Consider the following 21,075-nt stretch of genomic DNA (forward strand, 5'->3'; position numbering starts at 1 on the left):
TCACTTCCTGCATTATCCTTTGTGCTCACTTGCTGTGTTTGCTCTGCCTGACCCTGATATAGTTAGTTTACAGGCATGTTAGAAAGACTGAGAGTATCTTGTGTGTTCTTTTGAGTGGTTTTGCCTGTGAGAAGATTGTTTGTTAGTTAGCCCCTCTCATTCGTAAATACCGAGACCACCGCATGTTCTTTTGACCTTGATTCTGGATTGCCCCTGTTTTGGATCTGTTTGCTCACCTTTGTAAAATAATTGTACCATAAAACGGTCTGTGGGAAGTAGGGAGACTGACGCCATTTTGTTGGAACCTTTTCATTGAGTGTTTTTGGATAGGGAGGGTAAGGGAGGATTTTCTTTTCTTTTCTTTTCTTTTTCTTTTCTTTTTCTTTTTCTTTTCTTTCTTTTCCCTTTTCTGCTTTCTTTTCTTTTGTTAACCGAGGCGCCCCCCCCCCCCCCCCCCCCCCCCCCCCCGCGCCACTTTTTCTTTTCTTTTCTTTTGTAACGGTCAAAGGTTATTGAGGTATTATGAACTAGTTTATGTTTTGTGTTTGTTTTTTATTTTGGGCCTTGGTGTCGTGTCAGCTCAGACCTCCCGAACTTCACGCTAAAATTCCCCATCTTTCGGTGTTTTCCTATTGTAAAAACCATTGTACTCTTTCATGTTGCAACCTACCAATACCTTTGCTTGAAAAAATCTTCTATACCCTAGAGGGTGACGGTTATACATACTGAAATTTGCTTCTCTAGGGGTATGATTCTCAACTTCTAGGGGTTATGGTGTGGGGAAGTCATGGCCACATGGTGTTTTAGGAGAGTAATGTTTGTCAACCAAAAGGTTGTCTCGTACCAGCAGGGATTGTGGGGTGAGGAGGAGCAGTAAGTACAGTGCTCTCTCCCCCTTCATGAATACCATGAGGTGCCCTTGAAGCAAGGCACTGAACCCCCGAACTGCGCCCCCAGTTTAACTAAAAAATAAATAATAAATAAATAAATAAATAATTTAAAAAATACTTCCTTTACTCACTATCAAACCAACAATCAATATAAAAGGTTCCAAAAAACAAAAATTGTGTTGGTCGCCCTACTTCCCTTGCAGAAAGTGTTGAAAGAGGCTTTTATAGGCAGTTGTCGTGGTGTCCCCAGTGGGGCTTCCTAACCTAACTTTCTTACCAGCAAGAGTTCATCCATCAATGCTTGACTGCATGACTATGTTAGCCCTACAACTCGAACAGTATTGAACTACTATAAAAATCCATATGCTGGTCTAAGCTGGTCTTTCCAGCCAGGGTAGAACAAATTAATTGATAAATAAAGGCAGGAGAAGGTCCCATTATAACCAGCACTTCAGGGATATGCAGATGTCCAGATTAAAATGGAGTGACGGGATAGGTGTCTGTCCTGTCAATGAAGAGGAAGTTTTGCTAATGCGGAAATGCAGCATTCATTGTGTCGCGGAGAGGAATGTTTAATTATGAGCTCAGCTTGTGTGGCAGTACAACAAACAATTATCAAACCACACGTTCTGATGTTTGTGGTAAAAAAAAAACCCCAAACAAAAAAAAAAAGGACAGGAAACAGCGCAGTCGAGTGTAATATTCATAATTTAAGAATAATGCCAGTTTAGCGATATCAAAAACAATTATATCAAAAATAAAAGTACTGTGATTTTGTCCAGGGCACTTTGCAAAAAATAAAAGGAATTGTTTAATTTGATTAAGTTTTTAACGATTGAAATTTTTTTTTTATGTTTTATGCCTTCATTTGATGTACCACAGTTTTTGATAATAAATTTGTATTAAGTTCATAAATCCAGAAAATTGCTAACAAATAATACAGACTTTGATACAATTAAAAATATTATATATATATTATTTCAAGTTAATATACTGAAATATAATGTTAACCATTTAAACAGAATCTAAAACGTCCTTGCATTTATACTGTAATTCTTGGTTTACTCATGCACACTATTACTGTAAGTCATTGTTTCTTATAGGTTTTCGGCCAGTTTTCTTATTAGCACTTGGTTCCATTTGTATTTCATAAAAATCTCATTCAAACTTCCAGGAATGTTGTTTCTTGTTTTGTACATGGAGAGCACATATCTTTCCTACAAAAGGAGCTTCCCAACCGAACCCATCACTTTCACACCCAGACCTCCCCCCCGCACTGCAATTTTTCAATAGGGTGTCCTAGGTGTTTGAGTGATCTATCAGATAGAGCTTTGCTTCAAAATATCATGTTGCGTCAAGGACGAGAAGCGTGCTACATACCAAAGGTCATAAGGTGCATAGCCACAGTCACCCACCACTGAGTAATAATACTATTTTTCCAATAGTGACAATTGTGTGTGGCCGTCATTGAGGCGGCTTGTGTTGTGATCCAAAATATAGAGTGGATGGGCATGAAATTTTACCTGGTTCTCCTTCACCAGGTCCAGACCAAGAACCCCGACCTGCGAAGTCTCTGTTGGTCAGGCAGTTCAAGAATAGCAGTAGTCGCCTCCGCGTTCATCTCGTTTAAAACAGACTCAACGGATTCTCAGGACACCAATGTGAATCAAGAGTCAATAAATACCTAAAACAATTAACAGAAAAAAATATATAAATAAATGATTATATAAATGATTTGAATGAACTACATACTACATACATTACATACCATACTCCTACCTACCTGTACGAACAGGACAATAAAAAAGGGCAAAACTAAGTGTAAACTGACTTTGTTTAAACGCCGACCAAACACAAGGACCTTACAGAGAGGAATTTCACTTGAAGTTGACCAGCTCAGCTATGCCGTCAACGTCTGGCTTTGTCATAAATGTCGTTTATTGCTTTCCATAGGAGGCAACCTAGCCGAAAACAAGTTGGTGCATTAAGGACTCATTTCTCCATGTCCCGCTTGACGCCTTATTAGACAGAATTAGTGATGAACTGGTCAGACAGGGCGGGGGGGGACAGATTATTTTGGCCAGTGTTCAGTAATTTGTCATATTAAGTTGATCAATTGAGACCAGTGTTGCTTCAGAGATTTCAGTTGCAACAGTGAATCCTCCAAGCGAGTTCCTTCTTGCCCCAGTCACTGTCAGTGGATTGACCCGGCGCATTTGCCCCCGGGGGGCAGGAAAACCTCTGGGGTTAAAAAGCTGCATGGTGAGTAATCTGAGTGACCAATCTGAACTCTGTTCTTTGAGCAGACCACACCAACGATATAACACCACAAAGCACTGGGGTGAATATGCGTGAATGTGGAATAACACTCATCATGGCAATGCGCACAGCAGCCCGAGTAACGCTACACCAAATTACACAAACACTTCTGAATCTGAAAAAAAACATAAACTATATATCACAATGTACAAGATATTAACAAGTATATGATAACATTATGATTATATTTTTATTCTAATTTAATATTTATCTTTTTTCATTTTCCAATCACAAATGTAAAAAAAATTTGTTTTATTTATGTGTTTAGTTTTATTTATATGAATATTAATTAATATATAATTAAGATATATCATTAATTTATCTTTATTTATCGTATATTGTTGTTGAAAGAAAAAAAACTATTTATTTTAAAGCCAATTAATTAATTTTAATCTGCAGGACTGCATTAAAATGTAAAAAAAAAGACTGTAAGGTATTTTAACATGTTACAAAAGATATTCTATTTCAACATAATGTCTTTTCTTTTTGAACTTTATATGCATCCAGGAACATGTTGAAAAAAATTATCACCATTTTCCCCACAAAAATATTAAGCAGCAAAATGTTTTCACATTGATAATAATAAGAAAAATGTCATTCTTCAACTTAAAAATCAGCTTAGTAGCATGATTTCTGAAGGAATCCATGTGACACTGAAATAATTGGAGTAATGATCCTGCATCACAGGATAAATTACCATTTTAAACAATTTAAAATAAGTTTTAAGTGTAATTTAGCAAAACGTAACTGTTAATATTACTGTATTTTTGGATCAAATAAAGCAGCAAGGATCTTCATTTTTAAAAACATCATATCCTATGAAGGTTTTTTTTTTTTTGACTGGGCACAAAACATAGGAACCAAATACAAAAAGATTTATTAAAAAAAAAAAATTCCAGCTCGGAACACCACGTTAAACAAACAAAAAAAGCAACACAATAACAAAGACCCATTATCATTTTAAAGGGAGTGAGTTTCAGTTATCATTTGGCAGAAAAACATTGCTTGTAAGAAAACTTGTACATGTGAATGACACTTGTAACTGATATGGTAAAACAATAAAATTCACCACTGTGGAGAGATACAACAAAAAACATTGGAGTAAACCATCAAAAAACACTACACACGACAATGGGGAACTACACTTCTTAAAGTAAAAGCGACAGGGCGGTCCACCACCCCAACAAAACACCAATCTGGAAAAAAAACTCGGTCAGATAAAAACATAACAAATGGTTAGCATTAACTTGTGGAAATCCTGTTTTTTTTTTTTATTTCAGCAACAAAAGATTGCAATAACATTCAGGTGTACCAAAGTAGCCTGTAATGGCACTTTGTTTCTCACAAGTTAAAGAACTGGCTTTTGTCCACTGGTGTCATTACACCCCACCATTTTGCACCGAAGTCTCCAGTGGGATCAAGGATAGGAACATGCTGCGAATACCACTTCGTGGAGACTCCAAACGACGGGGTTGTGCAAACAGGGAAAAATATTGTGTGTATCAACCTTTTAGTATGGAGCCCCGCACATGGCATACAGTAAAAGAAAAAAAAAGGTAGTAAGCTATGTGTTGTTGTGCAGGATTTACTAATTTGTTCCGCGATTTATAAAATTGTGCGTACGATTTACTAATTATGTTCCCTCGATTGCTGCTTATAATCGTGCACACAATTTAGAAATCGAGTGAGAACGAATTAGTCAAATTATAGGAGCGCAACGATTTTTAGCAAATCAGAGGGGACGAAAATAGCAAGTTGGAGGGATAATGAAATAGTAAATCGTGTGCATGTTTTATTTGTACATTGAGGGAACGAATAATAAGGCTAAATCGTTTGCGCACAATTTTTTTTTTTCTTGCATGTCATGTGGGTGGCTGACATATATAAGTCATAGACAATGGAAAAAATGGATCTTCTGAGTACTAGATCTTGGGAACGATCAGCCTGAGCATAAACAAGCATCTTCAACACTTTTCAAAGCATTTGAAAGAACGCGATGGTCTGCAATGGAGGTGCAGAAGACAGCTGGTTTTTGACTGGTTGACCTTCCACTTCTGACCTGGACACTGGTATGTGGTGTGTGGTCAACCAAGACCGTAGAAGCTTCCACCACCTTGAGAAATGCTCAAGGGAGAATTGGGGAAAAGCTCACATCTGTGTTTTCAATGCTACCACCAGAACAAGTGAGTGTGTTTGTATCAAATTGAGCTTTACTGTGCTTGCCTGTTTATCTGATTTAAGACGCGGCAGGTTTTCTTTCCTTCACCTCCTTTTTGGTAAATGGCTTTAACCCAACCAGGACCTTCAAACAATAGATAGATTGACAGATAGAACTCTTTCCCATGCAGTAGATCGCCATCCTAAAAAAGGACAAAGTGGTAGGGCAAAAACAATTATTGAGTGACATTTGGCGGGCGTTTGATGTAATGTCAGCCACTTCCATGTGTGATCTTCTAAAAAGCTCTGAGCATCTTATTTCTAAATTATTTCCACATTAAGTGTGTACATTTTAAAAAGAAATTATTTGGGTTTTGTAAAAAAAGCTTACTCTACAGGACAAAAACTGGAAATGAGGTGAAGTCATGTCTGACCCTTTGGTGGTTTTTGGACAAGATGCTTCCTGAGCCATTTCGGCACCATTGAGAAACCAACATGACCATATTTCAAGGGGAGTACTGTCTGTGTGGAAAAAGCATACAGCTATAAAAGAAAAAAAAAAAGGTTATAATATGGGAGTCAACTAATATGTGGACATGTAAACAAGGAGAAAATGCTGTAAGCACAATGTTGTTAATGTTAACTTAAACTAAACTATATATTTAAAAAATCTCTTTCATTTACTATATAATAAAGCTGAAATAAGATAAAAATAAAAAATAAAAAAATAGAATAAAAAACCCAAAACTTAAATGAAAATTTTAAATGCTCCCTAAGCAACTAACTGAAAGTTTTTTATTTTTTTTAATACTTTAGTAAAATTACTAAAATAACAAAAATGACAAAAAGCAAAATACTAAAACTTAAATTACACTAAATTACATTGAAAAAAATAAGAAGCACTTAAAATGTTAATAGATACTATAATAGTAAATGTATAATTAAAAATAAATAAATAAAATAAAAAATAAACCGGTAATCAGATTAATGCTTTGATGAGAAAAAGGGAGCATCCCAATATGTTTTAGTGAACTTCTTAATGGTTTCTTTTGGCTATCCTGAAGTTTATTTATATATATATATATATATATATATATATATATATATATATATATATTTATATTAAATAGAGCAATGTGTAAATCTCTCTCACGGAACGTAAGATTTATGTGTAAGAATGGTTTATGAACCATTTGCACAATAAAACTATTCTGTTTGTGGCTCATGAATGAGGTACAATCTTATTAATGTCCACAGACATTCTGACAAAGAAAGATTGGACCCCTTTATAGTCTTGAAATTATGAATCTACTGAAAACAGACATGCTTCCTCAAGTGGACTTTCATGATTGTATCTTTTCTGAAAAACCTCAATGTACATCATTTCTAACTGTGCTAAACTAGACTTGACTCTTACTTATGCCTTTTATAACTTTATGTTATTTTATTTCTCTTGTTAGGCCTGAATTTTAACTTATTTTTATCAGTCTTAATTTTAAAGGGAAAAAAATTACACTTTCTGTAAACCTTGCAAAAGTCACTGCTACAATGCAGAAAGTGCTGTGGGTGGCTGTAAAAGTGCTGCTAAGGTGGTTTTAGTGTATTGTTGGTTGTGCTGGGGGTGTACTTTGTGATTTCCAAGTGGCCCAAGTCAAAACTGCCCACATTTTTTGGGGTAAAATGGAAGGTTCTTTCTCGTAGGTATTCATGGTTCCATGAAGAACCTTTACATTACACAGAAGGTCTCTTTATAGTGGAAAAAAGGTTAAGCATATTAAAAATGTTCTATATACACTAAGCGAAGACAATGGTTTCTTTTGAGAACCTTTCTGCTGAAAGGTACTTTGGGGGAAAACCAAAAATGGTTCTTCTAGTGCATCACAGCAAGAACAACCCCCTTTTGGAGCCTTTTTACTTTAAGAGTGCAATCCAAATCTACCCTACAATATATAAAAAGTCATATACGTAATGGGATTTGGTTTTTTTTTTTTTGTTTTGTTTTACTTTGTTTTGGCCATTTTATCATCCAACCAGAAAAGAAAAAAGACTGGAAAACTTAGAAATATAAAATCAAACAGGTGTACAATATGGGTCATTTAGGGACGCTCAAGCATTAAGGCTGTTCACACCATGGATGATAATCTGAAACTATGAGCTTATAATAATTGTTCCATGGAAGTCTACACCAAAACTATAACTATAAATAAACACAGGGGAACAATATCAATGGAATCACTTTCAGAATAATTTTTTTTTCTAGCTGATGAACAATAAGTCATTGACATGGCAAAGAGAATCCAATCTGATTCTGAGCTTGAGTGATTTACAGAACGCTATATAGTGCATCAGGATTTATGTTAATATAGTTAATGTTAGGGTGATCAAACATGCCATTTTCCCATGACACGTCCTGACCAGGATTTCTATATCGCCTAAAATATCCATTGTTTCATATTTTGTTTGCAGCCAAGTGCAGACCAATTGTTGTATGACAAATTACCGTGAGAGCTCTAGGATAGCAGATCGGCTTCTTTTGTGCTTTTTGAATCGCTTCCTCACGGTACTTTGATGTCATAGCACGCCTTGGGCTTAATCCTGGCATGCTAATTGTACCTGCTGCTGGGTACAAAGTCTAAATTCTCACACACCACAACAAGTAATATTATATTATATTTAAAGTCTTTAAAATCTGATGACTGAAATTTGAAGCTTCTTCATAGTTACACACTTTTGTTGTTAAAAAAATTCACTTCAAAACCTTCGTGTTGGTCCGTACAAAAAGTCGCAGTGTGTTCTTCTAAAGCCTTCTCAACAAAATAAAAACAACAATTGATTATGTTGTTTTATTATGATTCTTAAAAGAATAACTTTTAAAATATTCTCATGGAAACTTCAATCAACTACTAAAAACAGCTTGCACTGATTGCTTCCAGATAGCGGTGCATCGTGAGTCCAACCAGACATAACATAGCTAAGCTATGTGGTGACGCTATGACCCTTAAAACGCCAGACTTCAATGAGAAGGTTTTACATTATGAATCCATATACAGGAAGGTCACAAGAATGACACAAATCAGATTAAACATTAATTTCAGGCAAAAAAAACAAGCTCATGTAAAGTCAGGTGGTTGACATCCATAGCAGCCTGGTTAAGTTTTACCTACACTGCAAAATCAATGACTGGGAATTTAGCTGGGAATAAATGTCAAGTTGACTCTAAATAGAGAAATGGCGATCACCACACCATCCGGTATGCAAGAATCAACCAATTCAATTCTTTCACTGTAAATTAAGTGGATAAGCAAGGTCCACCACTGGTTTCAGATCACTCTTGTTTCAAAAATAAAGAGGTAGCTGAGTCGCTCCTGGACCAGTGAGTTTGAGTAGAGAGAAATGGAGCAAGTGAGAACGAAAAAGGTAAATGTGGGCATTGACCCACTGATGGAATTACATTACAGACTTCTTGCTTTATCCTGCGTGTGCATCTTTCTTGCAAGTAGCTGTGCATGTGGGAGCATTCAGGGCAGAAAGGTCGGTGGAGTTGTTGGAGGAAAAAATAGGCACACCCAGAGGGGAGCTGAAATTAAAAATGAATGCTTATTCAAGAACATTTTGCAGAATCAAAGATCAACTCTGCAAATAGATCTTGTATTTTTTTGTAAATCCAACCAGCACCAATTTATTAAATTACATTTACTTCACTTGAATCAGTGCGTACTTATATTCCTTGGAAATTAAACCCAAGACTTTGGTGTTGCTAGCATTGAAGATATGACAATGAATTGTTGTTAGAAATTAAAAATTTGCTAAACTTTATTGCTGTTTTCTGTGTTCATTATCTATGTTTTTCATGCGGTCGACTCTAATTGGTTCCTTTGCAATAGCTGCAATGAAACCTAATCAAGGTCCTGGGGTCATATTTTCCACCATTGAAGTTTTGCTTCCAGATGTCGGACAAATAACCATGGCATTGTCCAAAAAATGAGATGAGTATAAATAACAGATCGTTCGTACAATCAGCTTTAGTCAAGCTGACTCAAACAGGAAATCGTTACTAAAAGTACTGCCAAGTATTATACTGTAAACCACCTTCATATACAAACAAGCACAGAGAACATGAGGGAAGTCGTGTTTAACATTAAAAAATATATATTTTTAATAATTGTTGCTGTAAAAAACTACATTGTTTGATTTTTCACCATAAAATTTTATGGTAGTTTATATTTTTACATTTGAGTACAAATTACAAACTGGATGAGATTTACATGCATTATCCAAATAAATCTTATATAATTTTTCACCATATGGTATGAGAAGTTACAGTTAATTAATATTAAGCATTTGCAAAGTGCAGGGTTTTTTTTTAGATTACAGCAGGGAGTGCAACAGTGATTCATCATATATATATATATACACACACACACATACATACATTAATAAACAGCTTCCCCTGCATTCATGGAAAATACTCTACAGTAACCTTGAAAAACCATGATGAAATGGTGTGACTTCTAACTACAAGATCACATGACCACCAATATCCAAAGACTATACATACACCTGTCTCTCTCTGCTAATGTTTACCCTCCCATACAAAGACAGGAAAACGTGACTTTTATGACCCCAGCGAAAGAGGTGCACAGAAACAAATGTAAATCCCAGAAATAACATCAAAACAGTTCAGGATACAAAAGTCTGAGACCACTAGTCAAAATGCACTATATATTAAATATTGAGCATCTTGAGATTCATTTGAAGCAAATCCGAACTTTTGTACAAAAGAGTTTGCATGCTTAATACCAAAAAACTTCCTTAAAAAGAGACAAAGTTATCATATTTTTAGTAATGGCCTTAGAATATATATCCATTACACACTGAGAATATCTCATACTGTTGCTTACAGTACATGACAGATATCTTTAATCCTCTATAGACTGGCCACTTAAAGCAATAATTTCCATGTCAGTTGACAAAGAAAAAGATTATCAGGATTTAAAAATGGCTTGGCTGAATAGTAAATGTATTATGGTCATTATCAACCTTCTCTATCACATTCATCATTGTAGTTTGTGGTATAAATAGACTCATTTGTGAGATTTATAGTATTTCTATCAATTGAACACTCAATATAATGTAAACACATGTGGTTCTCCTGCATGCAACTTCTACACTTATTTACAGGGAAATCAACTGCATAAATAAATAAATAAATAAATATCCCACACAGTTCAATGCTATTGCCATTTTCAAAACAGTTTTGTAGTTTCTTATTTCCATAAAAATGGCAAAAAGCGTGCAAATGAGATCATACAAATTCATAATGATTAGGCTAGAGGTGGAGCTTAATCTTTTTCTTTTTTTTTCTCTAAAAATAGTATGCTTCAGTACAAATCACATCATGCAAGTCATAGGAAATCGCAAACTTGTAAAATACATCTCAGTAGATCTTGTTGGAAGAGTCTTATTATATTGAACTGTTCTGCTTGCAACATCATCATTAAATTTATCTCGTTTTATGGAATTTTTTAGTCTTCACTGGAAAATGACAAAAATACTGATTTTTGAAAAGTAAACACATGAAGAAAGGACCGAAATGTATGGTTGGGACTAAATCACAGCCTTAACTCAGTGAAGACAGAAATATCATTATGAGTCAGCTGTCTCTTGTATCATTGACACTTCACGCCTACCCGCATCCGTGGTGATAAATAATGGAATGGTGTGGGCCAGTGCTGGGGTGGTGTATCTGTCGTTGGGCTCGACATAAAACGTCCCAGACATTGGCTGTTGTAATGGAGCCTCAAACTTTGACCGCTCAAGAACATGACCCCTTAACATTGAGGATTCTCTCTCAGGGGTTCGAGACAAAAAAACTGTTTCACATCGTAGTAAAATTGATTATAAATAAGAATTTTGTGGCATCCAAAACATATAAAACCCCCTGGTTTCACAGACCAGGCTTAAGCCTAGTCTCAGACTAAATGTAAGTCTGAGCTGTTTCCCAAATGAAAGAAAACCTGCACTTACTGATCTTAAAAATATGTCAGTGTCCTTGGTTTTGTCTCCCAAGATGCACACCACGCCAAGGCATATTTATAAAAATTACTGAATGTATTGTATAAACTAATTGAACTATGGCGTCATCCTGATTTGGTCCTAAGCCCTGACTATGAAACCACGCCACTGTGGTTCAAAATGTCCTACCCTTTTACTGCTCGCTGAGTATGAGTGAAGTATAGTTAGTAATTTGCAGTTTTTCATCTTCTGACTGGATCTAGAATCCCTCTGTGAACATCTGGCTTTTTTTATTATTCTTATTATTATAGATCAAATTAAAATTATTTTGCTCTTTAATAGTAGTAGCATACCTCTCCTCCATTAAGTCAATTTATATGCATAAAATCATGGCTGTAGCAACAAATTGGTGCAGGTCAAAAACTACACACCAAAACAAAAATACTTTGGGGTTTGTTCATAAGTGCTAAAGCCATCTTAATTTTGCCTTTAATTGTCTTTTTTGTCCCTATCCCTAATCTTAAGTATTAACAAACAATAGTTGTTGTGTTGCTTCCCTTATCAAGACCCCTAATTATGATTAAATTTTTTCTTTTAGCGTGATTAGAAAGAATGTCTTATTTGCTGGCAGGCAAGCTGAGGCAAGCAGCCCAATGGAAGCGGGCCAAAAAACTTCAATAATCCAGATCAAAATGTCCCCTTTCATTTACCTCAGATAAACCCACCACCTGCAAGAGAGAAAGCATGAAAGGCATCTCTCTCTCTCTTCCTGTAAAAATGTCCTCTAGATAAAATATATAAATTATCAGATAAATCTTTGGAATCGCCCCTCAAAATAAATTGGCTACCATTCTTAGTTCAAAAGGTGCTTTAGAATGTTTCTGCTTTTGATGCATGAACCGACACTAACTAGGTATATGATACAGACTGTGACTAACACAATTGAATCCAGCTACTACAGTATAATGGGAATTTTCACAAGGTTTTACTCAGGGGAAACTGAGAACTGCCAATGACAATGTCCTAGTGAATGCATATGAAACGAGCTTGAAAGTCCAAACACAAACCACATCATGTTCTTTCCCAAGCGCGTGTTTAAAGACGGACTTTTTTTTTTTTTTTTTTTTTTTTTTTGGGGACTCCATCCAGAATCTCAGTCTCGGTCCACTGAACTGGGAGAACAAAATTCGCATGGTTGGCGGGCCTAGATCTAGCGTAATTGAATATTCCTTAGCCTTTAACTTTATGGTTCCGCTCCAATGGCTTGTGTCCGTCATGTTCGTGTAGTGTTCAGTAGTAGAACCTGTGCCAATGTCAAAGCCAGCCCGGAGCGATTAGTTTCAGCATTATCAGAAACAATGGACACTAAATACATTAGGATCCTGAAGTCAACCAGGCCAGTCTTGGATAAGAAGTGCAGCACCGGGATTTGGTAAGGAGCATTATTTAACAATTTCGTGACACATTCCGCACAGCAAGATACATAATGAAAGTTTTAATGCCGACAGGCTTTTCTAAGAATGAAAGCTCCTAGGCTCCACCTCCACAACTCTTCCTTGACCTGTTATGTGAGTGGCCACTGAAACACGACCATCAGTCTAAGTTTAATGACATCATTTACAAGATCCCCACTAAAACATAAAAATTTGCAGACCAGAGTGTTCCTTTAGGACACTCAAGAACTAGTGAAAACATCATACAATAACTTCTCCACCACCCCGAATATCATCTTTTTACGAGTCCCTTGGACTCAAAAACAAAGGTTTCATTGATTTTTATGAGTTTCATTGATCTTTATCGATATCTGGTGTCTGCTGATTCGTATATTACATCATATTTTTTAAATAAAGACATTAGGTGATGACCGCCTTCTGCCTACGAATCCTCCTTTCCTCGTGTCCCACATAGGTTGTGCACTGCCACGTGATTTTGTATTGAAATATATGTAAAACACATTCGTCTCATAACACACACTATATGATCATTTTTCTCAATCGTCTACCAAGTGCCCACATCGTAAACATAAATGGTTGGGTGTTTACAATTCCAACTTTGGGTTTCAACTCTTGGCGAAAACCCTGTGTTGGGTTAAAAATTTTATATTGTACCCAAAGTTGGGGATGCCAGCGATGCTCATTTAGTTGGTACATCGGATGCCACTCGTACCTTATTATATATCAATTCTGTACATGGGACATGAATACCGCCTATGAGGTGAGCTACACCAGAGTGCTTCTAGAGATGAACCCGTGATACAACCCCAATATTCAGTAACTGGGTACGATCATTTGCAATATGGGAACTTGATGGGTATGAATGTATAAACACATTCGGATCCTATACTTACTCCAATTTATTTGAGACCTTCCACGAAATGCAACTGTGCCTCGATCCGTCATTCCAGGTTGACGGGAGGTTAAAGGAAGTCCATGCAAAGAGTGCACTTTAGTTATACGGGTATTTTAAAAACCCCAGTCCCTCCTACGTCCATGCTCTGAATAATCAGAGATGCGCATTGATCTCGTCTTGTGTTGGGCTGGTGGAAATGCATGGTCAATACCAAGCCATCTGTTTGCCTCGAGTTTAGTAACGCAATACATTCTAGCACATCTAACCAAAGATTACTACAAGAGATGGCACATATTATGAAGCTTTTCTTGATAATGCAAATGTTCTTTTTACATTTTACACCTCAAATAGGAGACAAACCGCCTCAAAACTGTTAATATTTAACATATACTAAACCTGTTCATATGTATAAATTCTTTCTGATCATGCATTCCTTCCAATAGCTCTGCCAGCACGGTTCAAGTCCTCTAATGCTTAGACTACGAACCTGCCAACTAATAGGCAACAACGATACTGACATAAATAAATGACTGCATGCATAATGAAACAAGAGAGTACCTTCTACCTAAAGACAAAATTCCACAATACATTTAATGAAAAACACGTTTGATTCACGAGGAAGATCAATAAAAAAGTGCAAATCAAGTTCATGATTGTCCAGGACAGGGTTTCATTATTAGGCAAAACCATCTCCTGAGCATGCATCACTGAACCACACAACATGTACTAAAATCTAAAGATGTGGCATGGAGAAAAATAGTTGAATGAAAAAGTCTCCTCTTTACCAAAAACCCCCACAGCGACCAACCCCGCAACACAATGTACAACCCCAGTTTATACTGTTCAGTGGGGCCTCTTGACACTACGAACCATGAACAAGAAAAAGTGGACGACTTAAAAAAATTACAATTTACAAACAGCCTTATTATGTCAATGTATGCAAGCTGGCCAAAGTTTTCTTTAGAACACCCAACTAGGACACACACCAGCTCCCACAAGGAAGATGTGTTAACGTTAAGAGCTGAGTCGACCAAACGTGCTCAGCACCCGCTCCCTGCATTGGCTATCTCCGACTGCTTGGACAGTCCTCTGAGTTCGGTCGGTTAAAAGGCTCCAGCGAGTGACTGGGAGTTACCGCTGTAGTGCTCCACCAGTCAACCACCTCGGCGTGACAAGAGCCGACAATACATTTGAATTTCAGGTGCAACAACAACAACAAACAAACAACAAACGGTATAATTTACCCATGATACCCGTATTAACCAAACCAAACATAGCACATAAAAATCATAAACATAGCTCCTTGATCTCGCTACCCCGTGTTGCCTCTCCAACGCACCGTGCCATGTTGACCCTGTCCACAGTCCCGGTACACCTCGGTCTGCTCCTAAAAAGAAAGGTAGTAGTCATAAAGGAAAGAACATGGCAACGTTTTTCTGACTTACTATATGTTTTATCGACAAACCTAGCCTTTCTGTACCCCGTCCATTTTACGTCCAGCTCCCAGTCTCGCTCTGTGCACGACTTTAAAAAAAGGAAGCGATCAAAACAACTGAACAAAGGCGGTCTGTTAACCATTTAATGAAGGCAGCATCATCTGGCCGAGGAGTGAAAAAACAACTTACACACCAGCTGGTACTGGCCTCGGAGAAGGATTCATTCCACGCTTGGTCGAAGCTACCCACCCCACAATTGTCCACGATTGTCCCTGCCCATATCTGCTCCCGATCTGAATAAGTGCTGTGAATGGAGAAGAAAATATGATAGGACGTCCTTGACAATGCCTGAGGATCACATCTAAATGATGGTCGTGGTAAGAAGGACTTTTCTTACCTAGTTGTCTCTCTGTCTCCTTGCATCCCGCCGTCGTGACTGTCTCCTTCCATTGTTTTTGAAAGAGCATGTAAATCTACTTAAAAGTAATACGTTAGCAACAACACATCTATACACAAAAAATCTATACACCTATAACTAATTGGAGTGGCCATTGGACAGAAGCTATAGTGTTAAACCTATTATCCCATTAACAGCATATCTTCCTGCTAGCTGGCTATGTGCGGTCCATCGTGGTCAAAGAATCTTTGGTACCGATCTTAGCGTCCCAAATCTGATCGTCCATAGCGATCATCATGGTCATTCTCTCTTCATCTGCCAGTGACTTTTTTCTGTACATTTGAAAGATGAGGCAGAAAACGGTAATCCCAAACCTCCTGCAGGGTCGAAGCTAACCAAATCAAGACGTTCCTAGTCAGTGAACTTTCTTAAAAAGAATCAGGTAGATTAGAATTGGTGTGAAACTTGTCTTTTTCTGGTTTTGCTAATTTTTCGCAGAAGGAAAATCTGGGACTTCGGCAACCCTACTCTATGCGTACCTGCCATCCATGTCATAAGGCCTCTTAAGGGGACGTCGGTCCTGTTCAAAGCGTAGCTGGTCCTGTTGTCGCCTCAGCTCCTCCCTCTCACGATGAATGCGCTCCTGTTCACGCCGCCGCTCGTACTCTATTCGGGAGACGCTCACGCTCCAAACACTCACGCTCCATGCGATCGGCATTCAGTCGCTGCTTTCTCCACTTCCAGCCAGTTGCGCTTCCTCATCAACCTCTCCTTCTCCTCCCGCTCCCTGAAGAGGCGGATACGCTCTCGCTCCGAACGGCTGTCGCGGTCTCGCTCACTGGAATATAATTTAACAGGTTGAGAAATCAGTGGGAAAACTGCTAAGTTGGTTTCTGAACAACAGTAGATCGGGTTGAGGGGAAGATGATAATGGGAGGCAGTAGTTACCCAGAGTGTCTGCGTCTCTCCACCTCTCTAATCTCTCGTTCCCTCTGCCTTTGACGCTCCCTCTCTCTCTGCTCTTTGATCTGGTCAAGCGACAAAATGTCCTTCCTCTCCTTGCTGGAGACTACGGTCCACGACTCTTAGTGCTCTAAAACAGAAATTGGTGCATCACTTCAACAACACTTCCAAAAGCACTTGGCAGTTGGTTTAAAACCACTCAATTATAAACATACTGCGTTCTTTGCTTTTTGTTTTCCACGCTGATGACTGGCTCTCCTTTTGACTTAACATCCATCGACAGTCCTCTCTCCTCCTGGCTCTTTAATGGCAAGATTGAACCATTAAGATCTGGACACATTAGATACTACTTAAAGTATTAACAAATGCAAGCTAATATTTTTACCTTTTTCCATCAGAGCTTTTCAGGCTTCTCCTCTTTGTTTCTCAGATCTGTAAGGATGGAATCCATTATGATGAGATTGTATGCACTTATTATTTGGCATGCAGAGATGTCTTCAAAATACCTTGATTGATCTCACCGACTTACTTTTTTCTGTCTTAGAGTCCGAAAAGTGTCTTCTGTCACTGCCAGAATTTTTGAGGTACTTAAGCTTTTTGTCCAGCGGAGGCTTTTTTTTTCACGTAGCGAGAGCTCGTTTTTTAACCCCTAAATATAGATACTAGATCAAATCAGCCAACTTTGACTCCACACCTTGCATCAATAATGTTGATAGCCACCCAACACTGATGCAATAGCTGAAATATAGGCCCTTACACACTATAGCAGGGGTCTACAAACCCATACACACTACACAATATATCACGCAACCCCAACCCTGCTCTTGGAGAGCTACTGTCCTGCAGATTTCGAGCTCCAACCCCCAATCAAAGGCACACCTGAACCCAGCTAATCAAGGTGTTCGGGGCTGCCGATAATTACAGACAGGTGTGTTGGAGCAGGGGAGTTTGGACTAAGTCTACAGGGACGGTAGCAGCTCTCCAGGAGCAGGGTTGGGAATCTACACTAGAGGCTTTCTGCAAGGAAGAGAAGATCCATTTCAAATTGAGAGTCAAGTCAGGTTTTAGAAATAAAAACAAATCAAATGAATTGGATCTCAACTGTAGGAACTGTCATTGAGTGAATAGGGCTTTTCCTTTACCGCTTTGAACTTCCCAGAACTAAATGTACAGTACTAAAAGTAGGATGATTTCGTGAACTGTTTCCCAGTACCATTTAAAAAGGGATGCATTAGCACCAAGAGTGTGTACTAGGGCGTGGCGGTAAGCCGGTCGACAAGCGATGTCATTTGTGCGGCTTTCAACAAAGCGTTAACAAGAACAGCGTTATCAACAGGAGGATGGAGGATGCTGTATTCGGGCTGTGTCTGGCGGGTTTCCTGCACTTCAGCGTCTGTATATTGCGGTATACATAAAAGGACTGAAAGAGCGGAAAGGACTAAAATCTCAAGCGACAACTGGCAGTGCTACATTTGCTACAAGTGCCTTACTTCAGGCGTCCATCAGCTGTCCATCATACTTACTGCGAAATAAGTTGACACAATGTTTACAGTATGTTTACACAGCGTTTTAAATATAATGGCAGGTGAGGGGCGTTTTTGAGAGCGCTTCTGGCCAATCAATGTCTCTACTTGCGTCGGGTAGTACCAATTTGTGCTGGTTAGACCTGCTCGAATAGAACTAATTTGGTTCTCGAAAAAGACAGTCCGGCAATAAAATCGCACAGTTCCTGCGGTGAAAGCGTAAAAGTGGGTAGTTCCACGAATTGAAGTTCTGATACTATGAAAAGGTTCCGGGGAGTGCGAAAGGCCCTAATGAAACACAGCCACCAATGGACACTTGCAGTGATTTCTAGCTTCCTCTAGGCGTGTTAGCACCTTAAGCCTAAATGGTTTGGGTATAAACTAAACCATATACCCTTTCAACTGAAATCATCCATCCCATGCAGCTCAGTTCTGTGCAGATGACTGATGCACTTTGTTGCCTCCTCAGTAGAGCACCTCAGTAACAAAGCCATAGCAGTGTGGCACCTGGGCTTCTGGCGTTTATTACTACTTTAGCACCAACAACCTGCAAGAAGTACGGACATGTAATAACGAATCAGGACACTTTCTATCCTCAGTAATACCAAACTTCTCGGTAATGTCTAGTTTTCTGTAACATGCAGACCTTGCCATATTTGCTAAAGAGATTCTTCAGATCTACTACCGCTTCTGGTGGTTGAAGAGAGTCCCCACTGACCAGAGGTTCCTTTCCGCTAGCAGCTGCTTCAACCTTATAAGACACACACACAATCAATTTAGCAAAAATCCAGAAACAATTTTCTTGTTTAAAAGTAGTTCACTGGACTCCCACCTTTATCATCTTTTCTGAGTCAGGCTTCGGCTGATGTATCCTCATCACTACTAGAGAAAACAATACGCCATTATGAGAAATTGAATGGGCAGTTTAAACGGGATCACCAGTGTTGATAAACAAATACCCACCTAGTGAGGACAAACAACCTCAAGCAATGAACAATGATTTGGATACTACAACTTAAATAGTCATGTGAAGCTCCATTATGTTAAAAAACATACCTTGGAATATGATGGTAAACCTACAACTTACGTAAATTAGTCATGTGAAGCCCAATTATGTTAAAAACATACCTTGGAATATGATATGGCAGAAAGCCAAATTTTGGGTACATTACTTTTTGAAGGTAGAAAGATATGACAAAATGGTACACGAAATGCGCAGTTGCTTAGACCTCCCATGAGCACCCATACTTGTTAAAAAAAAGGAGCCAAAGAAACAGAGAAAGCCATTGTTCTAGTAGACAGAGAAAAACAACAAACCTCTTTTTTCTGATCATCACCTCACAGAGGACTCTTTCACTTCTGATCGACTGACTCAGCAGGTTCAGTCTTCTTGCATTCCTCGACATCAGCCTCCTTTAGATGCCCTTTCCAGATCAACTGCGCTTCGATGCTCGCACAAATCTGTTTCATTAGCTTTAGCTACCCTGAAGAGCAGAAGTGCTCTTGAAACTCAAATTGTCCTTGAGATGTTTTCTTTATCCTTACTTGTACATCCAATTTCACTTTCATGGCCGAGCGCATCAACGCCCATCTCTACAGGTGGCTGACGACTCTGTTTTCCAAATTGGCTGTGCCTCCCTCGCAAGTTACGAGTCCTGCACATTGTCTTCCTCTTTGTGAGGAATCCCAGACTGAAGATTTCTTTGTCTTCAGTCGGCTCTTCAATCAGTGTGTTCCTTAAAGCGGCTCTGATATACGAAGACCCGGCTACTTTCTACCACTCTTCTACTGATTTAACAGGAGATAGAATGGCACAGAGTTTAACTACACTTCCTGAGACATTGCAATGGTTATCGTGGAACTGGACTAGATCGTGGCCCTCTGCTGTCTCATACACAAACAAAGGCAAGCTACTCTTGTGAAGGACTAGGAAACCAAAGCGAGAACAATCAACAAGCTAGACAACAGGCCATTTCTTTCAGCTCACCTGCACCCCAAAGCAGAGGAGCAAGCTGTTGACTGGGGAAAGCCACAAGACCACGCGACCACATCCGAAGTGTCCATCAGTCCAACTTAAGTACTTGAAGTGTCCGTGGATATGGAAGGCTAAGCAGCTTGTGCTGTCTTTACAGGAATTGCGTTTCTTTTGAAACAAGCAAATGGTCCATTAGTGAAATCTCCACTAACAAAGTCCTAAAGAGATTTTGCTTCCAGCATGATCCAATTCTTTCTCATCTTCTCTCTTTGTAGCTCTTTCTCTTAGGCAACCTAGAAGACTAAATTGCATCTGCAGCAACCATTTAAAACCAACCTGTGCAAGTAACTTTCGAAACAGATTACTGGCTCTTTGCATATCTGCACCTTTCAAAAAAAGCATGTATGACTATAAAGTGGTTCTAAATCAATATAAATGGTTAAATGTCTATTGACAGCAATGCATAAAGCCAGTAATCAACTTTGGATTCCCAGTCTCTTGTTCCTGAGTAACCTGATACATTTATACTAAAAGGACTTTAAGGAATTTCACCCCTGACCTTAAAAGCAATTCCAGACAACCCCATACAGTACCTTTTTCACTTTTGTGTCCTCAGCATCCATGCTCATCACCCATCATCATCCCTCCTGCTAAGAGATGGAAAATAAGATGAATAAAAAGAAACCCAACACCCATCAGAACAAAAAACAACTCTCAAAAATGTTAACTTGAATACCTGACAAAGGCAGCTTCCTCGTTCCTCACCATCCACATTTTTCGTCCAGTTAGGCCCATTTCCTGAATGCCAAAAAAAAAGCGTCACATAACGTGCAATAAGAAAAGAACTGGCAGTATCAGTGGCTAATTTTAAAACCTCACCTCCTCTACCCCAGATTTCACTCATGACAACATCACTGTAGACATCCTCCACGTCATGGTCATTTTGCTATCATCCTCCCTCAGGTTGCTTTCTGTGTTCTCTTCAGACGCGACAATGTGTCTAGAACCTCCTCGTCATATTCATCTCCATCAGGCCCACCAAGTTTGCCCA

General features: G+C 38.5%; 1 protein-coding gene across 1 annotated transcript; it reads right to left on the reverse strand.

Moving 5' to 3' along the window:
* Positions 1–16,256: 16,256 nt before the first annotated feature.
* LOC122134976 (scaffold attachment factor B2-like) lies at positions 16,257–16,866 on the reverse strand. The gene is made up of 3 exons (XM_042712312.1): positions 16,742–16,866; positions 16,512–16,625; positions 16,257–16,401 (listed from the first exon to the last, which is right to left on the reverse strand). The coding sequence occupies exons 1-3, from the start codon at positions 16,864–16,866 to the stop codon at positions 16,260–16,262; spliced, it is 381 nt and encodes a 126-aa protein (XP_042568246.1). The 3' UTR covers positions 16,257–16,259.
* Positions 16,867–21,075: the final 4,209 nt, after the last annotated feature.

Source organism: Cyprinus carpio, chromosome A22, assembly GCF_018340385.1.
Source record: "Cyprinus carpio isolate SPL01 chromosome A22, ASM1834038v1, whole genome shotgun sequence".
Classification (NCBI taxonomy): Eukaryota; Metazoa; Chordata; class Actinopteri; order Cypriniformes; family Cyprinidae; genus Cyprinus; species Cyprinus carpio.